General features: G+C 47.4%; 1 protein-coding gene across 2 annotated transcripts in view; it reads right to left on the reverse strand.

Moving 5' to 3' along the window:
• The window catches only part of Lrig1 (leucine-rich repeats and immunoglobulin-like domains 1), a 100,497-nt gene that overhangs the window by 39,869 nt on the left and 44,505 nt on the right, over positions 1 to 16,123 (reverse strand). The window contains exon 3 of one of the 2 annotated variants that reach the window (NM_001427801.1): positions 13,771 to 13,845. In NM_001427801.1, coding sequence (NP_001414730.1) covers positions 13,771 to 13,845 — 75 coding nt within the window. Of the gene's footprint in view, positions 1 to 5,392; positions 5,606 to 13,770; positions 13,846 to 16,123 lie in introns of those variants that run through there. The other variant, XM_063286082.1, reaches the window with a different exon arrangement.

Genomic DNA, 16,123 nt, shown 5'->3' on the forward strand with positions numbered 1-16,123 from the left:
GAGGGGTAAAACAACTAGAGTCCCAAGAGACTCACTGCACATCTCGATCCACAGAGCTGCAGCTCCAGGAGACACTATGTCAGTCTGTATTTACTTAGCATCAAGTATTAATAATGGACCCCAGGAAGACAAGGAAAGCAACCAATGGGGTGGAAGGGGGTGCTAGAGAATGCTCTCTACTTTACAACGATTCTATAAGCCTGTATCTGCTCTAAAAGTATATTAATTAAAAACAAAATCTCAGCCAGGTGTGGATGGCCGGTGCCAATTATCCTAGCACTTGGAAGATGAGACAGGGGAAGACTGAACTTGAAGCCAGCCTAGTGAGCCCAAAGTTATCCTGGGCTGCAAAGTGAAACCGTCTCAAGTCTCAGCCCCCACCTCAAAAAAGTCTCCTTAGGGATCATGTAGTCCTGAGATCACAGCAGTCAAATGTGAGGTGCACACTGGCTGGGCCGTCCCACTTTCTCTTCTTAGCTGCTAGACCCTCAGTTCCCAGAAAAATGCTTTGAAGAGAAGTTGCTCCACCAGGGCTTGTTTAGCAAACAAGTGAATTATGACTCCAGCTCAACCTCCTGACAGTTACGAGGAAAAAGCACAGGAAAAACCATCGAGTCTGACACTTTTTAACAAAGAGGAGGAATTAAAAGAAAAGCAGAAAGTTAACTTTCTTTTCCAGGTAAGGAACCTATAGGCGATTTTAAAGAAAACAGTGGGAAGAGGTGGGGAGATCAAGGCTAGCTGCTGTTTCTTTTTGCCTGGCTCCGGGACAGTGGGCTGTCATCCTAAGGTCACCAGCACAATGCTTTCCCACTCCCTCAGAAGGGTTCTAGTCAGATGCCACTGACCAGTGTTTTCTGAAAGCCACATCTCCCTTTAATCCCTGGGGACACAGGCTGGGATCCCCAATACTGCCTGGGTTTTCTAAAGACTTGTACTTCCTTCCATGCCTGCAGGAGGAGATCTGTCCTAATATCTGGGCAGGGCATGGTGTCTATCAGAGTCAGAAGGCCATCTGAATTTTCATCTACATACAGACATCCTACATGGAAAAGCCACAAATGTTTTCTTTCCTGGTCAAGGCCACCACCATGGCCCCCAGATGCTCTCTCAGCTTTATCTTCCCTAAAAAACTGTTTTCCTTGTTTCTGACCCTAGCCACCTCTACCTGTACATATGCTACCTCATACCCTAGCACACCCACGGTGCTTCCCTGCACCCTCCTCCACTAGACCATAGCAGACTGCCAGGCTGTCAAGCCTCCATCCCTGGCACAACCAAAGGGCCAAGGGTGCGGCAAGACTAGCCTTGCCTCTCCTGACTTATAGGAAACAAGTCTAAAGCCAGTCTCTTACGTGGTCAAGGTCATGGCCCATGCCGGTAGGAAAGAAAACTCCTACAGAACAATGAGGAACACAGCTTCTCTCAGCCCCCAGAGTCTGAACGACATCAGACAGAGCCAGGCAGTGCCCAGGTTCCTGCCCAGTCCCTTGCACCTAGCAGTGTGCTAAATGGATTTCTCTTCCTGTTACTGGGATGGAGAAGGAGAAAAGGTAGGAGCTGGAAGTTGCTAAAACAAGACAGGAAGAGAACCTTTTAAGGTCAGCAACAAACTCCAGGTACCCTGACTAAGCAGCCATAAGGAATAGTCTCTCTCCACTAAGGGATATATCCAGCAAGGGTTCTCATCAAAGAGACCCACACACACATGCAAATGCTAGTTTGTGTGGGGAACATCAGGAGCCCAAAAGCCAATGGGTTCTGTCACCAGCTCTTGTGGTCCCTCTTCCTACTGACCTCACCAGCCAGAACTAGAAAACAGATGTAACTAGGATGAGAAACAACAGGGTGACCTCATATCACATTCCAATCAGAGCAGAGACTCCTTCACATGGCACACTTCATGTCATCCCTGGGTGTCAGGTATACCAGAAGGCCGTCTATCCAGTGTAAGCCAAAGGCAGGATACATGGGCTGTCGGTGTGCACAGCGACCACTCTAAAAGTCCTAGACGGAGAAAAGTAGGATGGAGCTCTCGCCCAGAGTCTGACAAGCAACCAAATCTTCATTCTTACTATTTTGCACAATGACCACTCTGCTTTTCAATCTGGTAAATAAGCTTATTAAAAAAATAACTAAAAACCAGTGAAACGTGAATTAGATGCTGAGCTGTAGAACCTAATCTTTTTCATTTTAATTATTTTCTTAGATTGTATTTATTTTTGTGTGTAGAAATGGCTTTTGTGTTTTCTGACTACATATCTGTGCACATGTGTAGCGTGCCTGCAAAGGACAGAAGAGGACACCAGAGCTCCTGGACCTGGAGTCGTGTAAGTGCTGGAATTGATATTGGTCCTCTAGAAGAGCAACCAGGACTCTTATCCCTGAACCATCAGTCTGGCCCTCAGGAGACCTAATCTTTAACTGGAAATTCCTAGATAAGGAGTATGTATGGGGCATGGCCTTCACTGATTCACTATGTGTGCACTGGGCACAGATGAGGATTCTGGGTACTGCAGTCTGGAGTCTCCTATAAAACCCTAACAGCCTCACAGCATGTGAGCCTACTCCAGGTGGTAGACACTTTAAAAAGTCACTGTAGCTGGAACCTGGATTAAACTCACTGGAGCTTAACCACAGACAGGCTGGCCTTCTCACTTTGCAGATGGAAATAACTTTACACAGGAGCTCAGAATGTAAATCCCATACTCTCAGGGACGTGATGGAGGAGGGTAGTAGTCAGATCCTTGGGGAAGAGATTATAACTGGACAGGACCCAGAACCTCCCATCAGAGAGAAGCATCCCCTGTGCTAGGCTACCATGCGATCAGAATAGTGGTAGGACCTGTTTCTACAGATGCTGAGGAAGCAATGAAACTAGGAAACATTGTATATGTACCCCCAGTGACCCACACACCTGCCCTTAGCCCACAAGCTATAAACACATTGTTGCTTTAGGGCATCAGACCTCCTCTATCTACACTGAACATGACTAAGGTGGTCAGCTTCCCCATGCCTACACAGATGAGGAGGGTAACTCTCATTTCCTAGGCTGAAAGCATGATGGCATGGAAGCATGCTCCAAGGAGAAGCCTTCCACCCTCTGGTCCCAGCCATGCCAGGCAAGGTTCATCTAGATCCACACTCAGAGGCTGGGAGTCATCCAGCAAACTGGTGTTCTGTGAGCAGAAGAGGCACAGGAAGAGAACAGAAAGCGAACTGGAGCCAGGATGTCCTAGAAATTTCTTCAGGGGCCACCAAAGGGCCGCCTGCCACTGAAACATTCCCCTAGATCCATAAGCCAGCTTTGGAACAGCCCTGCAGTTCCAGGCAGAGAAGCTGTTTCAGTATTTGGCTGCAGCCTCTAAGACAAAGTCCTCTCCCTCTGGGGAGTTATACCATGTTGTGCCTTTAAAAATAAAACCAGGCCTGTTTCCTGCCTCATCTGGAAGACTTTTGATCTCCTGATCATAAGTTTTAGACTCTCTTAGCACACAACTTCCCAAGCCTTTCAGCATACAAACTAAGCACACTTGGAGAGTCAAGGATGGGATTAAAAGTTGGTCCTTTAATGATGTCCTCCTTATCCACCCTATAGAGGACACGACTGCTACAGCAGGGAAACACCATAGTCAATGCCACTGTTCTGCACCCCTGAACACCAGACCCAATCCTGTCTGCTCTGCCGGCCCACAAGAGCAAACACATGTTCCGTTTCTTTCTTGGAACTACATGCTTTTAAAGCATGTCATTGTGCAGTTAAATGCCAAAGGTAAGCCTGCAAAACATATGGAGGAAAAAACCGAGAGAAAATTTTTCAGCTTAGCACTAGGCAAATTCTTAGACCTGACTCTAAAAGCACAATCCAGAAGGCGAGAAAGTAATGTACTGGACTTTACTTCCAAATATCAGACTAGGGGAAAGCATTTTCAAACTACACATCCATCACAGACCCAGGGTCCTGAATGCGTAAAGACCTTACAGAACTCAAATACTAAAAAGAAAAGTAAAATAACTAGTTTGAAAATAAGCAAGAAGTCTGACATTTCAGCAAAAAGATTCACAGGCAGCTGGGCACTGGGGTGCACACCTATGAGAAGTGGGAGCTCAGAGCCAGCCTGAGCTGTACCAAAAAACAGCAAAAAATAAAATAGCCCACAGGTAGCAAATAAAGCAGGAGAAAATGTTCAACAACACGGACCCTCAGAGAAATGCACATTTAAATCACAATGAAATATAGCTAAATCTACAGATTTAAGAAGGTAGCAGAATGGCCAAAGAATTAAAAAATAAAACTTATACGGGATTGGGGATTTAGCTCAGTGGTAGAGTGCTTGCCTAGAAAGCGCAAGGCCCTAGGTTCGGTCCTCAGTTCCGAAAAAAAAAAAAGAAAGAAAAAATATATATAACCAAACGCTAACCAGAAGGGGAAAAAAAAAAGCCAGTGTGTTCTTTATACATTGCTTGTGGAAATGCAAAATGGCACAGCTATTTTGGAAGAGTGCAGGAGTTTCTTTAAAACAAACAGTCAGACAGAACATGCGGTGTCATGCAATTTGTCCACTGCACTTTAAGGCATTTATCTCAGAGAAATTTATCTCAGAGAAATGAATGGTCACAGCAGCTTTATTCAGAACAACCAAAACCTGGACAACCCACAGATGTCCTTCAATGTGTGAAAGATCAGAGTATGATATATCCACACTGTGGGATACACCTGCTATCAGAAAGGAACACAGTATCAACACACAAGCCCACCAACCTCCAGGGAACTACACTCAGCAAAAGGACGATCCCAACAGAGTGTGCTGAACACTTGAAAAGAAACAGTACAAGCAGATAGCGCCTTGGTGTGGGAGCAGGAGGGAAGTGGAATGAGCATGCGGGCGGCCTTTAGTGGGCCTGGGTATGTTCTAGGCCTTGACTGTATGATAGGAATGCCCTGGCTCTGAAATTTTACAAGATTGCACCACTGAGGAAATGGAGCTAAACCTATTCAGAGAATTTCTATTTCTCACAGCCACTTGTCAATCAACAATTACCCTAAAGTAAAAAGTGTAACAAGAACAAAATGCCAGGACAGTCACGGCTAACAGAAGGCCTGGTGGAGTGAGAGAAATCTACTGCACAGATTCCACTAAAGGAACCAATATACCAGAAAGCCAAGAATGACCACACACGCACGCACACACAATCTCTAAACTCCAACAGGTTTATAAAAGATCATCCAGAAGGAATATCTGCAAGTAGGATCAATTCCAGGCAGACAGACCAGGCCTTCTGATTTCAGGTAAAGGAAACCAACAGCCTCAGAGCACAGCAACAAAGCGCAAGCCCCTCACCCCAACCTGAAGCTACAGGAGACAGCAGGAAGAAAGGAGACCCCATTTACCTTTACCACAAAGCCGAGTGTTCCAGAACTGACTTCCCAGCAGCCCTCCCATGGATAGTATCTTTTTATCCCCCAAGGCACTGTCCCAAGCAGCTGTGCAGAGGCTCTTGGCCCTGGAGACAGGGCCCAGGGTGCCACAGTGCTGTAGCCTCCCCACACTCACTCAGCACCCAGTTAAGAAGCTGGGAACAGAAACCACAAATTGGCACCTTTGCCTCAGCTGTTTGGGTTTGAAATACATCCAGGAAGTGAGGAAACTGCCCCGGAATCTGCCCTAGAGTCATGTCTTCAAGGGCAGGTCCCCATTACGGGCAACTCTGCTGGCATTACCACAAAGGAGGCTGGGGCTCTGCCGAGGCTTGGCACCAAGATCACTCCCCTGGCTGTAGGAACTGACAGCCATAACCCCCCAGAAGAACCAGCTATGTGAGAGGATGGGGAAGATCACCCTGACTGCAGAGGCATGAAGCCTTTCCCCGGATTTGCAATCCTTAATGAAAATGGTACCAAACGAGCTCCAAATGAGCTCACCTGAGATCAACAAGTGCTTGTAAAACAAACACTACCTGGACAGAAGCATCTTGCACACATCCAAGGTGTCTCACACCTAATACAACTTGCTATGTCAGCTCAGGACTCGACAAAACTCCCCTAAGCTCCCAGACCACACATTCCAGAACAAAGTGAGCAACCCGCTTGAGATGTGGAGAGGAGGAACCTCTGGGAAGAGACTTGCCTTCTCTGTGCCTTTGGCATCCCATTGAACTACAGCAGTGCATCTCAGAACGCACATAGGACAATGCCAACACACAGCAACTCTGTTATCATTGTTTTATATATAAAAAGGTGGAAGGATAACATGTGACCATTTTTTAATTCAAAAAATGTCTATTTCATATGCCTGCCAATATACCAAGTCATCTAGCCTGTCTTTACAAACTGTTAACCTCTGCACAAGTGGGTTGATTCTGCGTTCCATATATACTGCCCAACAATGGCAGGCCTTATGAAAGAAAGGCCTGGTATAAACATGAACACATTTCTTCCACTTGGGCTAGGACAGCTGAAAATGGCTCCCAGGTGTGAGCAGACACAATAGGCCCAGCCTTCTTTGCAAGGTCATGCTGCAGGTCAAAGTCAAGCCAGCCATTTTCGGATTAGGTGCACATGCACTAGAGGCTTCCCCAAGTGCTAACTGGATTAGAGAAGCCACCTGCAGGAAGTGAGGAGGGGAGGAGGGGAGAAGGAAATGGCCCAGTTGGAATGAGTCTGCTGGTGTGGGCAGGAGCCAGCCCCTTTCACACGGGAGGTTGTGCAACCACAGCAGCTCTGCTTCCAAGAGGCATGTCACAGAGCCCCGGAGGGTGTTCAGAACCCGCTGCAGCAAGGAGTGGCTCCTCCCCTCCAAGGCCTCCATGGTTTCTCAGGCCATCAGGAGCAGCCTGTATTCCCACTGGATCCTGTACTATATTGAGAGAGGGAGAGAAAGGGGAGGGGAGGAACAAAGGGAGAGGGAAAGGGGGGAGAGAGAGAGAGAGAGAGAGAGAGAGAGAGAGAGAGAGAGAGAACACCATCCAAAGAACTAATATCAGCACTCTTGAGCTGCTGAGTTCCCAAAAAGGCAGGGACCTCCATGACCACGTTGGTATTCTACAAGCGCCCCCCTGCCTGGGCTCCCCCAGCTCTGCAGCTGGTGTTCCCTTCACTTTCTCAGCAAATAACTTGCAGATGTACCTCTCATCTCCCTGGCTTACCACCACCCCCACTCTCAAAGGCGAGGGAGGGGGAGAGAAGGAAAATGACCAGTCATGACTGTGTGTAATTTGGCAGGCTCTCTAGGAGGCAGGCCACATGGGCTCCTTTCCCAGAGAAAGGCTCACTTCAACTGGGGGCAAAAGGACGTCTGCACTGCAGAATCCTGGGAAGCTGCTGGGACACAGGGCTGATCTCTGGTTGGAGTAGATATTTAATCTTCTGTTTTGAGGCTCACTGGTGGCACTCAGCATCCGATGAGGCTGCAGTCCTGAGTCCACAGGTCCTCTCAACAGAAGCTTGCTGGCTTGCCTAACAGTTAGTTGCTTGCTGACAAAGAAAAAAGACAGAAAGGCAAACTGACCCCCCCCCCCAAAACAGAGCTAGCCATGTCCTAATCATCCTACAAGTACCCCTGAATGCCCTAGGGTTTCACTGCGCTCGCTGAACAGTGGTAAATTACACCCGCTTCAGGGAGGGGAAGAACGGAAGTCTAATATTAGAGCTGTGGATCAGAGTCCACAGGGTACCCACTGAGATTTCCAAGTCCTTGTCATAAACAAAGATTACAGTAGGGACACATGGACAGGGATAGAAATGGGAACAGTGTATTAAGGAAGTGAAAGGCACTCCTAAGAACAGGAATGGGCTGGACAGCTGGGACAGGACTGAGATTTGTCAAAGCTTCCTGCCCTAAGCCTGGCAGCCCTTTGCAGCCCATGCCCTTCACTACCTTCTCTGGAGGGCTCCGTGGGCTTTCGATTTAACTTCTGTTTCCTATAGCTGGGGGGAGGGGTTTCTAGTCTCTGCCAACTGGCTTCAGCTCTTGTGTTAATTGCTGATGCCTCCCTCTCTACTCTGCTACCACAGACAGGATAAGCTACTTCTGGTCAATGACTCTTCATTTGAAACCCTTTCCCGCCATGCATCCATCAGTGACATGAAGTACCTCAGACAGCACCCAGCCCTTGTAGGATGATTATCTTTCTCTTTCTCTGCAGGTACACGTTTTCCTCAGGAAAAGAAGGCACAGTTGTTACTAAGCTTCTCCCAGGACCTCCCAGGAGCCTCCCCAGACGCACAGGCCTAGTGTACAACTGCCTAGTCCATTAGGAACCAGCCCATGCCCTGCTGCTTTCCTTTATTGTTAAACCTGAGCACTGTGAGGAGAAAGAGCAAACCAAAGCAAGCTTCATTTCACAGGTGCCTGGGACTGCCTGGCTCACCCTGGGTCGGAATTCAGAGAGCAGCCCTGGATGTGAGGAAGACAAGACTTTGCAAATGGGAAGTTGGCAGGCAAAATAGACAGGGAGGGTTACGGGAGCAGAACATAAGCATAACACGTTAGCCATAATGATTCCTGAAACAAAGGCATGGCTGCAAGGTGGGCATAACAACGGGTGGCTGCAACAAGGCAGCCATAGCAAGCCTTTGAAGTGAAGGGAGGCTTGCAAGATGCTACCTGAAACAGGCAGTATAGAACCATTTGTAGTTAGGGTTACAGGGGGCACAGCCCAATCCTTGAGGAACAGGTCTAATCATAAACAGGAGTGAACTGGTTTGTCTTATTATAAGATGGCTTTTACACCTAAGACGGAGGCAGGCTGGTCTTCACTAACCTTTTGCCTACCAATGGTGAGGACTAAAGCCTTCCCAGGGCAGAAGGCTGGGAAAGCAAGAAGAAATGGCAGGGTTATATACAATTCAAGGCTGGAAAAGACAAGAGGGGACCCATTAGAGCAAGGAGAGAACTGCATGCCTCACCAACAAAGAGGTGCTTCAAGGCTTAGGTGAGGACAAGGATCTCAAAGATGCCAGGGACTGATACTCACAGTTAGGCGAGTGAGACTAAACCTGACTCCTGCGGGCCTTCACCAGCACCGGGCTCTAACTGTTTGTTCAGGGGCAGTATGTGTCCTGCTGGGTGGGGCACACACAAGACTGCTCCTCCGCTCCGCTCCTTCCCTCCCTAGCACCTTGGAAAGTCAGCTGGAGAGCCCCAACTCAGCCACCTATAAACAACAAACTGATAACGCTCGCTCGTCAGTATATCATGTCTCCTGCCATTCAACTCTCCTGAGTGTTCACCTGAAGCCCACTCCTCCAGGCAGACAGATGCCTGCTGCCACACAGGTGACACCAGGAAATGTCTGGTTATTGTCTTCCAAAGTCTAATGGGCTTGGGAAGAATACATCAGGCTGGCCTCCTCCCCCACATCTCACAGAAAGGCAGGCAGTGGTCCTTCCTCCACAGCGGGCTAACAGTGCCTTGGAAAACATAAGCTAATTATCTTGTCCCAAGCAGAACCTTTGAATCAGGGCTGCCAGCTTTCAACACCCTTGACTGTCTTTCTTCCGGTGACTGGCTATTGGTACACCCACGAGGGGAGCAGCTACAGCCACCTCAACCGGGAATACCCCATGACGCCCAGTTTAAATATATTTTGTATAAACAAGAGTAAAATGAACCCCCATCTGACAGTCAGCCTCAGCTATAAAGATGAGCATTATTTCACCCTTCCTGGGATAAACATCATGTGCTAGAGACTTTTTTCCCCATGAGCTCTTCACTGTATCTGCAAATACTGGCCTTTTGGGGATGTACTCACAGAAGTTTGAAAGACAGCTAGGGAAAGTCAAAGGCAAGAGCCCCTCCTCCTCCGCTTGTATCTCAGGTGAAGGGTAAACACTCCTGTCACAATGCACAAACCCCCACCTCAGGAATATTAGCAACTGAGTTCTATGTCCAGGCAAGTTATACCTGTGACTGTGAACTATGATCTGTCTCTAAAAACCTAATACACAGCAGAGGAGAAGAGGAGGAGGAGAAACAAAGAAGAAAAGGAATAAGAAGAAAAGAGAAAACAAATTTGCTTGTGCTTCAAGCTGAATTACTGAGGGTCTCATCTCAGGACCTGAAGTCAGGCATAATTTCCAAAGTTGAATAAAACCCCCGAACCTCTGGCTTTCGGGAATGTGTTCATGGCGGGAGTGGGGGAGAAAGTGGAGTGTGTCTGTGGAACACAGCTCTCTCCCCATTAAATTTCCAATTACACTTTCATTATGAATTGATTTCTGCACTGGCCGCTCCTCCAGAGGATCTGAGTTTGACTCCCAGTACCCACGGGGCGGCCCTCAACCACCTATAACTCCAGTTTCAAGTGACACAATGCCGTCCCTCTGGGCTCTGTGAGCACCAGGCGTGTGGACATATAACAACCACACACGTGAGCTAAAGTGATAGTAGTAGTAACAATAATACATGTAAGAGAAGCATTCCAAGAAACAACATAAACTTTAAATAGCAATATTACAAAATCACAAACAATTCTGTGTAGCTACCTGCTGCCCAGGTGTCCTGCCCATCCAGGACACAGACTGAGAAGAACAAAGAGCATGGCGTGGTGACAAGTCACAGTCTGAAGTGTTCGACACCTGGAGAAGTGCGGCAGCCTCTACAAAGATCACTTGGGGAATTTGCTGCCAGAGCTGGAAGAGACAGAGCGAAGCCTGCGCTACTCTGCAGTGATGAGTGAGAAGCCACTCTCACTGTTCATTGGTCCAAGTGTAGCAAGCAAAGCTGGAGAAGCATAGACCTTCAACACAAGTGGGACTGACTCGTCAGACAAAGTTACTGTTGCTCTGAGAATCAAAACCTGAGTTTCCAGAACTCCTCCGCCCCAAATTATTTTTATCATGAACATAAAAATCTGCTGGTAGATTCTGTTCCTTTTTAACCAAAGTCTGTTTCTTTTTCTGAGATCCATTTTTAGGAAATGAACTCCCTCACTCCAACCCAGTCCTATTGAAAGCTTCCCTTGGGTTTTCATGCTTTCTGTCACTAAGGACAAATGGCTGGGCGTTAGCCCCAACATTAATGCAAGCAGCCCTGCTCTTTCACAAACCTGCTAATTGACTCAGATCCCTTCAATCAGAAAGCAATAACCAATGAAAACTGTGTCAGATGACCCCAGCTTTTCAAATTCTTTTTGATGCCCTGATATTAAACACAGGCACGAAATGGAACCTCCTCCATGAGGCCTTCCCAAGGTGGACACCTAAAAAGAAGGGAAGTGTGGTGTGAGAACTCAGTCCTGAGTGAGAGAAGCAGGAGCTCACTTTAAAGCTGCATCCAGAAGGCCAGAAGTCCACACTGAAAGTCAGAACCTACTACTACAGTCTCAGGTCCCAGAAGTCGCAGCAGTTGAGGCAGAAGGTCGGGGTGTGTGCTTCGCCACAGAAGGACAGTGAGAAGCTGGAAGTGGACCTACTGCCCACCTGTTGGCAGCAAAGTGGCTGATAATAATGCTCTGGGGGTCACACTGGGGTCATACTGCTAACTAATCGGGAAGAAAGGCAGTTTCAGAACAGAGAAGATATCCTTCAACTACTAGTTTCAGAGAAATTACTGCCCAAGTCAAATGGGGACAAGAGAAAATCAATGAAGCATTTGCCAACACAAACCTGTATTTTCTAAACTGAATCACACAGAAAAGAAGGCTCTTTTAGCTTTACATATTCCAACATGGTCCAATGGAAGATGAGGAATAGGATCAAACAGTCCCACTGCTCCCTGGCATTGGTGCCAAAGAGTAGAACCAACTTTTAGTTAGTAGAGCAAGAGAAACTTCAAAGACTCGCAGGCCCAGGGACTATGCCAGGGGCCCTGCTGCCACCAGAATAAGTGGCCTGGAATCACCCGTGAGGGCATTCTCATCCGGCATCCATTCTACTGCTGTCTTGCAACAACAAGACTTTGGGGAGCTAGTCCCCCTGGCTTCCTCACCAAGTAGGGAGCAAGGGAATGAATGCAGAATTTCTTGTATCTAATGAGTGGGCAAGAGACCGCCGAGCCCTTGTTAAATAAGGCCTGTGATGGAAGTGGAACCTGGGCTTCCAGGAGCCACAAGTTATAAGCATCTTCAAGTGTTGTGCTTTGTGAACACAAGGGATTATCACATCCCTAATTAGCTTCACATACGGCTAACTGACATAATTTACCAGCAATTAAACACTCTCCAGACACTAAGCACAAAGGCCAAGTAGATACAAAAAGAAAAACAGACCTTTGCCTATCTAAAAGGGATACAGCTTTCATTCACAAAAGCACCTCACAGAATAAAGGTTGATTCACAAATCTTACACCAAGGTTCACAGAGCTGACAAGCCACCTGCCAGAAGCAGTGGACGTGTATCATGTCTCATGGGACATGATATGCTTTATCAAAGTTCCTTCCACTCTCCCTTGGTCTTGACCTTGCTCATGGTGAATGTGTAAAGAATAAGGAACGCATTTTGTAAATGAGGGGAAAGAGGTTCCGAGAGGGGGGAGTCATTTTTCCAGGACAAGAGAGAGTCATATTCTAATCCCTATGCTCTCCTGCAAGCCACCAAGCCTTAGAAAGGGCACAGTTCCCTGAACACAGCTCTTGTGGCCAGCCAGAATCAGATCTGCAAGCTATGCCAGCAATGTTCCTAATTTCCTGCTAAGAGCTTTGCCTGCTGAGCCTGTGTTGAGAGGACAATGTATACAGGTGAGACGATGAGTCATTAAACCAGCAAATAAGAGCTATACAGAGAAACGTGCGGAGACTGGAAGTTCAGTAACACATGGAAATCTGCGGGGAAGCTGCCAGAAAACCGGGTAGCGAGCTCTACTATACCCAGGGCATATTTGGAAAGCCCACTGAGTGAGCTTAAACCTGTGTCACCTCACCTGATGCCACAGGAATGGAGTGAAGCCAGGTGCTTAATCCACAGAAAAGGCTAGAAGCAGCTTAAATGACAGCACCTTCAAAGCTCCCTCCTCTTCGTTTTTGGCTAAGACCCTGAATGTTTTGTCTACAGTGACACACCGTATTACGATTTGAGTTTGAACTGTCCCCCACAGACTCATGTTTGAGTGTTTGAACCATGGCTGATGGCATTAGGGAGCTTGTGGGGGCCTAGGTAGCAGAGTGTACCACTAGGAACAGGTGCTTGGAGGTGACGAGGACTCTGGTCCTAGCCTCTCTGTGGCATTTGGACAGCCACAAGCCCCTACTGCAACAGACCAATCCGACTACACCACTTGCAGCCTCTAAGGTGGATCAAACCCTTCTGAACCAAAATCAATCTTCCTTGCGTAAGTTGTTCCCGTCAGGTGCTTTGTCAGAGGCGCACAAGCAAACACCACATCTAGGCTTTGTCTCACCTTACAGACAGCGACAGAGAACTCCTCACTATTAGTATGGTTCCAGTGTTTTGCAGGTACTTTATTATTCTTTAGGGCCATAAAAGTAAACTGGGTTTACCAAAATTCACTATACAAACTTACTGGTGTAAGTTCAGTCTTTTAACCTAGTTTAATCACCCAAGTTAGTTGCTTCAATTACTAAAAGCAAGGGATCTGTTATATGTGCTTTGGGCGGGGGTTTTAAAAAAGAAAAAAGACTAATTTTCCCCAAGTTAGAAATGCAGCAAAACTTTCAACTTGTAATTCTATAAACTCCCAAAAAGCAAAATACAGTATTTGCTATAATCATTATTAGACAACTGAAGATAGGCCAGGAAATATCGGAAACCAAGTGTCAGTGAGCACCATAGCCCCAGCCCACAGCCCAGGGTCCCCAGGTGGCACCACTTACAAGAAGAGGGAGACGACATGCATGGAGGCAGCGCCCAGGGATGGCACGGCTGTCAGCTCATTGCTGTTGAGGTACCTGTAAGAACAAGAAGCAGTCCGTCACTGCGAGCATCGACATCAGCAGTCAGAAATCACGGAAAAGTAATAAGCCAGTGCTGTAGCTAACCATAGTAAGGCTACGACGAGACGTGAGGTACAAGATAAGGCATTTAGAATCAGTTGTTAAAGGGAGATGAGCCACATGAAGTCAAAAACCACTAATCACCTATCACACCCCTGACAAGAAGTAAACAAAAACAGAAACTATGTTGTGGCTTCCTATCAGGCTCAGAAACCAGAGTAACAAGGGAAGTGGAAACAGGTCCCGATGCAGGTTCCAGCCAAATGTGTTCCCATGACCATCAACAGAAATGATCGTGGTGAACTGAAGCAGTCACAAAGGAAGACAGGAAGAACAGATCCCTCCTACATATTCTGGCTCTGTGCCCTAGGCAAGGGGCAACATGAGAATGAACAGGAGCCTGCTCACTCCAGGGTAGCATTCCAGGGCATCCAGTGTACGTCCTCCGATGTAACTAGGGGTCTGGACTCACACCCTCATCTATTTGAGGTTCCAGCCTAGTTGGACTCAGTGACGTTTGAAGAAAACAAACAAAAACAAGTGTATCACACTTCTGCAAACAGACATTTTGACACTCCTTTGCAGACAGAATTCACTCTCCAGGAGCCTGTCCCTAAATCTGGATAGTCTAAATCCAGATTTCCACAGTTGATATCTTTTAATGGATGAGAAAGTCCGCAAGCCAAAGTATAGCCTGCCTTGTCTGCCCCCCAGAGGCTCTACAACCTGGCCTCTTTATGTGAGCATGCAGGGCTAAATCTAGGAAGAAAATCCAAAGTCAGACTTACAATGCAAGCCCCAAAAGACTTAAGAAACCCAAGGCACAAAGTTCAGGCTTCTGATGGGACAGGCTAGAAGGAAACAGGATTTAACAAGGGGACTGAGGGGATAAAATTGGTTATCTTGTCCCCAGTTTCTTAACGGAGATACATCTTACAAAAAACATCTTACTCCATTTGAGGACAAGACCACAGAAATGACAGCTGTATTCAAACAAGGGCATGGCTTGGCTCCTTGTTTGAATCATCTGGCTGGCTGCCATCTTTTCAGAAATGAATAGAAGTGGTGGGGGCTTGAATTATCCCATTTGCTTTCTTCAGTGCCAAAGTCAGTTAGGGATGAAGCTTGGCAATTACTGACTGTAGGACACAGAACGCCTGTTTCGCTAATTCCATGTCTGAAGCATCTGGCAGGGAGAAGGCAGGTCTGTATCATGTGGCAAATCCTTTCTCCACTTAAAGAGCCCTTGTTTGTGGAAATAGACAATTAATTACTTTAACAGTCTCTTATCTGACTGCCCCTTAACTCACATAGATCCTGCTTCTGTTATCTCTTCCTGCCCTGCCATTTCCCATCACAGTACGGAGGCACTGAAAACGCTCATCAGTCCTAATCTCAACCAATAAATCTTCTCAGTGCCCAGCAGCGTGCTGATGAGGAGGAGAAATGACCCTCACATTTTATCAGAGTGAGAAAAACTGCTGGAGACCTGCTGCCAACAAAGCACCCTGCAAGCTGTTCTCGGAGAGGATCCACCAGCAGCCAATGGAAGAAGATGCAGACCTTACAGCCACACGTTAGATGGAGCTCTGGGAGTCTTATGGAAGAGTCAGGAGGAGGATTGAGGGACCCAAAGAGAATAGGGACTCCACAGGAAGACCAACAGTGTCAACTAACCTGGACCCTTGGGCTCTCCCAAAGACTGAATCACCAAGGACGGCATGGGTTGGACCTAGACCCCTGCACATATACAGCAGCTTGGTCCCCACAACTGGAGCGGGGTGGGGGTGGGGTTCGGGATCTCCCTGCATCTGTTGCCTGCCAGCCTGTGGATCTTGCTCCCCTAAATGGACCCTCTGGCTACAGTGGGAGAAGATGTGCCTAGTACTTCAGCCACCTGATGTGCCGGGGCCGGGGTGGGGTGTGGGGGGTGGGGGGTGAGGGGGTTAAGGGTCGGCATAAGAGGGTACTGAGAGGAGAGGGGGAAGGATGTGAAGCGAATAAATAAAAAAGTTAAAGAGCTCATTTCTTAAGGCTTACTGGAAATGAGGATGGCAGAGATAGTGACAATAACAGGAGTGGTTTTTAGAGACAAGGTTGGGTTACTGCTCCAGGAGCTTTTCCATGTATTATCTCATCTTTAGACACCTCCAGGTAGATCCCAAGAACATCCCAGTAAACCAATGAAGCAGCCAAACATCGAAACAACGTAACTGGACCAAGGTCACCACAA

The sequence above is a fragment of the Rattus norvegicus genome, chromosome 4 (assembly GCF_036323735.1).
Source record: "Rattus norvegicus strain BN/NHsdMcwi chromosome 4, GRCr8, whole genome shotgun sequence".
Taxonomy (NCBI): domain Eukaryota; kingdom Metazoa; phylum Chordata; class Mammalia; order Rodentia; family Muridae; genus Rattus; species Rattus norvegicus.